General features: G+C 60.2%; 1 protein-coding gene across 1 annotated transcript; it reads left to right on the top strand.

The window, feature by feature from the left end:
- Positions 1-347: 347 nt before the first annotated feature.
- LOC130600455 (calpain small subunit 1-like) lies at positions 348-1,332 on the top strand (the record flags this gene model as incomplete). The annotated part of the gene is made up of 3 exons (XM_057411807.1): positions 348-511; positions 1,101-1,134; positions 1,243-1,332. Coding segments are annotated over exons 1-3 (288 nt in total), but the record flags the coding sequence as incomplete, so codon positions are not given.
- Between the last annotated feature and the right edge of the window lie 2,715 nt (positions 1,333-4,047).

Genomic DNA, 4,047 nt, shown 5'->3' with positions numbered 1-4,047 from the left:
GGTGGGTGGATCTATAGGGTCTAGCGGTGTCTCTAGGGCATCACTTAACGTTGTTCTCTCCTTTCCTTCCAGCTGCTCCAGTGCCCCCTATCGGCCCCATAGCTCCCTATCGGCCCCATAGCTCCCTATCGGCCCCATAGCCCCATATCGGCCCCATAGCCCCATATCAGCCCCATAGCCCCATATCAGCCCCATAGCCCCATATCAGCTCCATAGCCCCATATCAGCCCCATAGCCCCATATCAGCCCCATAGCCCCATATCAGCCCCATAGCCTTATATCAGCCCCATAGCCTTATATCAGCCCCATAGCCCCATATCAGCCCCATAGCCCCCCATTGAAGGGCCATGTTCCTGGTCAAGGGGCTCCTGAGTGGGGGGGGTGGAGGCGGAGGAGGGGGGGGGCTCCCCGGGGGGCTTGGCCCAATGCTGGGGGGGCTCCTGAGCGGGGGGGGCGGAGGCGGCGCTGGGGGGGCCATGAGGGTCCTGGGGGGCGTCATCAGCGCCATCAGGTGAGGACATGGGGGGCAATGGGGGGCAATGGGGGGCAATGGGGACATGGGGGGCAATGGGGACATGGGGGGCAATGGGGGGCAATGGGGACATGGGGGGCAATGGGGATATGGGGGGCAATGGGGACATGGGGGGCAATGGGGACATGGGTGGCAATGGGAACATGGGGGACAATGGGGGGCAATGGGGATATGGGGGACAGTGGGGACATGGGGGGTAATGAGGATATGGGGGGCAATGGGGACGTGGAGAGCAATGGGGGACAGTGTGGATGGGGGGCAATGGGGGGTAATGGGTGACAAGGGAGGGCAATGGGGACATGGGGGGCAATGGGGACATGGGGGGCAATGGGGGGCAATGGGGACATGGGGGGCAATGGGGGGCAATGGGGATGGGGGGCAATGGGGGGTAATGGGGACATGGGGGGCAATGGGGGGCAATGGGGAGCAATGGGGGGCAGTGGGGACATGGGGGGCAATGGGGGGCAATGGGGAGCAATGGGGGGCAGTGGGGACATGGGGGGCAATGGGGGGCAGTGGTAATGGGGGGCTGCCCCCCGCTCCCTCTGACCCCCCCCGTGCCCCCCAGTGAAGCAGCCGCTCAGTACAACCCCGAGCCCCCCGTAAGTGACCTGACCCCCCCACCCCACATTTTGGGGTCCCCCCTTTGCAATGGGGGGGGGGGGGGGGGGGGCATTGACCCCCCCCCTTGTGCCCCCCCCCATCCCCAGCCCCCCCGGACCCACATCTCCACCGTGGACGCCAATGAGAGCGAGGAGGTGCGGCAGTTCCGGAGGCTCTTCGTGCAGCTCGCCGGGGACGTGAGTGGCGCCGGCCCCATTGCGCCCCATAGGGGCCCATTGCACCCCATTGCACCCCATTGCGCCCCATAGGGGCCCATTGAATCCCCATTGCGCCCCATAGGGTCCCATTGAATCCCCATTGCGCCCCATAGGGTCCCATTGAATCCCCATTGCACCCCATAGGGGCCCATTGAATCCCCATTGCGCCCCATAGGGGCCCATTGAATCCCCATTGCACCCCATTGCGCCCCATAGGGGCCCATTGAATCCCCATTGCGCCCCATAGGGGCCCATTGAATCCCCATTGCGCCCCATAGGGGCCCATTGAATCCCCATTGCGCCCCATAGGGTCCCATTGAATCCCCATTGCACCCCATTGCACCCCATAGGGGCCCATTGAATCCCCATTGCATCCCATTGCACCCCATAGGGGCCCATTGAATCCCCATTGCGCCCCATAGGGGCCCATTGAATCCCCATTGCATCCCATAGGGGCCCATTGAATCCCCATTGCGCCCCATAGGGGGGCCCATTGAATCCCCATTGCGCCCCATAGGGTCCCATTGAATCCCCATTGCATCCCATAGGGGCCCATTGAATCCTCCCATTGCGCCCCATAGGGGCCCATTGAATCCCCATTGCACCCCATTGCGCCCCATAGGGGCCCATTGCGCCCCATAGGGGCCCATTGAATCCCCATTGCATCCCATAGGGGCCCATTGCACCCCATTGCGCCCCATAGGGGCCCATTGAATCCCCATTGCGCCCCATAGGGTCCCATTGAATCCCCATTGCACCCCCCCATTGCATCCCCATTGTGCCCCATAGGGTCCCATTGAATCCCCATTGCCCCATCCCCCATTGAATCCCCATTGCATCCCATAGGGTCCATTGAATCCCCATTGCGCCCCATAGGGGCCCATTGAATCCCCATTGCCTCCCTTAGGGGCCCATTGAATCCCCATTGCGCCCCATAGGGTCCCATTGAATCCCCATTGCACCCCCATTGCCCCATTGCCCCCCATAGGGGCCCATTGAATCCCCATTGCATCCCATAGGGGCCCATTGAATCCCCATTGCATCCCATAGGGGCCCATTGAATCCCCATTGCACCCCATTGCGCCCCATAGGGTCCCATTGAATCCCCATTGAACCACATAGGGTCCCATTGAATCCCCATTGCATCCTATAGGGTCCCATTGTCCCCATTGCGCCCCATAGGGTCCCATTGCATCCCCATTGCGCCCCATAGGGGCCCATTGAATCCCCATTGCACCCCATAGGGGCCCATTGAATCCCCATTGCACCCCATAGGGTCCCATTGAATCCCCATTGCACCCCATAGGGGCCCATTGAATCCCCATTGCACCCCATTGCATCCCATAGGGTCCCATTGAATCCCCATTGCGCCCCATAGGGGCCCATTGAATCCCCATTGCGCCCCATAGGGGCCCATTGAATCCCCATTGCACCCCATAGGGGCCCATTGAACCCCATTGCGCCCCATTGCATAGGGGCCCATTGAATCCCCATTGCATCCCATAGGGGCCCATTGAATCCCCATTGCATCCCATAGGGGCCCATTGAATCCCCATTGCACCCCAGTGCGCCCCATAGGGTCCCATTGAATCCCCTTTGAACCTCATAGGGTCCCATTGAATCCCCATTGCATCCTATAGGGTCCCATTGCATCCCCATTGCGCCCCATAGGGTCCTATTGAATCCCCATTGCGCCCCATAGGGGCCCATTGAATCCCCATTGCACCCCATAGGGGCCCATTGAATCCCCATTGCACCCCATAGGGTCCCATTGAATCCCCATTGCACCCCATAGGGTCCCATTGAATCCCCATTGCATCCCCATTGCATCCCCATAGGGTCCCATTGAATCCCCATTGCACCCATAGGGGCCCATTGAATCCCCATTGCATTGAATCCCCATTGCCCCCATAGGGGCCCATTGAATCCCCATTGCATCCCATAGGGGCCCATTGAATCCCCATTGCATCCCATAGGGGCCCATTGAATCCCCATTGCACCCCAGTGCGCCCCATAGGGTCCCATTGAATCCCCTTTGAACCTCATAGGGTCCCATTGAATCCCCATTGCCCATTGCATCCCCATTGTGCCCCATAGGGTCCCATTGAATCCCCATTGCGCCCCATAGGGTCCCATTGAATCCCCATTGCGCCCCATAGGGGCCCATTGAATCCCCATTGCGCCCCATAGGGGCCCATTGAATCCCCATTGCACCCCATAGGGTCCCATTGAATCCCCATTGCACCCCATTGCGCCCCATAGGGGCCCATTGAATCCCCATTGCATCCCATAGGGGCCCATTGAATCCCCATTGCATCCCATAGGGGCCCATTGAATCCCCATTGCACCCCATTGCGCCCCATAGGGTCCCATTGAATCCCCATTGCATCCCATAGGGTCCCATTGAATCCCCATTGCATATAGGGTCCCATTGAATCCCCATTGCACCCATAGGGTCCCATTGAATCCCCATTGCACCCCCATAGGGGCCCATTGAATCCCCATTGCACATCCCCATTGATCCCATTGAATCCCCATTGCATCCCATAGGGGCCCATTGAATCCCCATTGCACCCCATAGGGTCCCATTGAATCCCCATTGCACCCCATAGGGGCCCATTGAATCCCCATTGCGCCCCATAGGGTCCCATTGAATCCCCATTGCACCCCATTGCATAGGGGCCCATTGAATCC

Source organism: Pezoporus wallicus, unplaced genomic scaffold (genome assembly GCF_028554395.1).
Source record: "Pezoporus wallicus isolate ANWC-B61680 ecotype Strahan unplaced genomic scaffold, APGP_CSIRO_Pwel_v1 contig_8639, whole genome shotgun sequence".
NCBI lineage: Eukaryota > Metazoa > Chordata > Aves > Psittaciformes > Psittacidae > Pezoporus > Pezoporus wallicus.
This window is presented reverse-complemented; position numbering and strand designations above follow the sequence as displayed.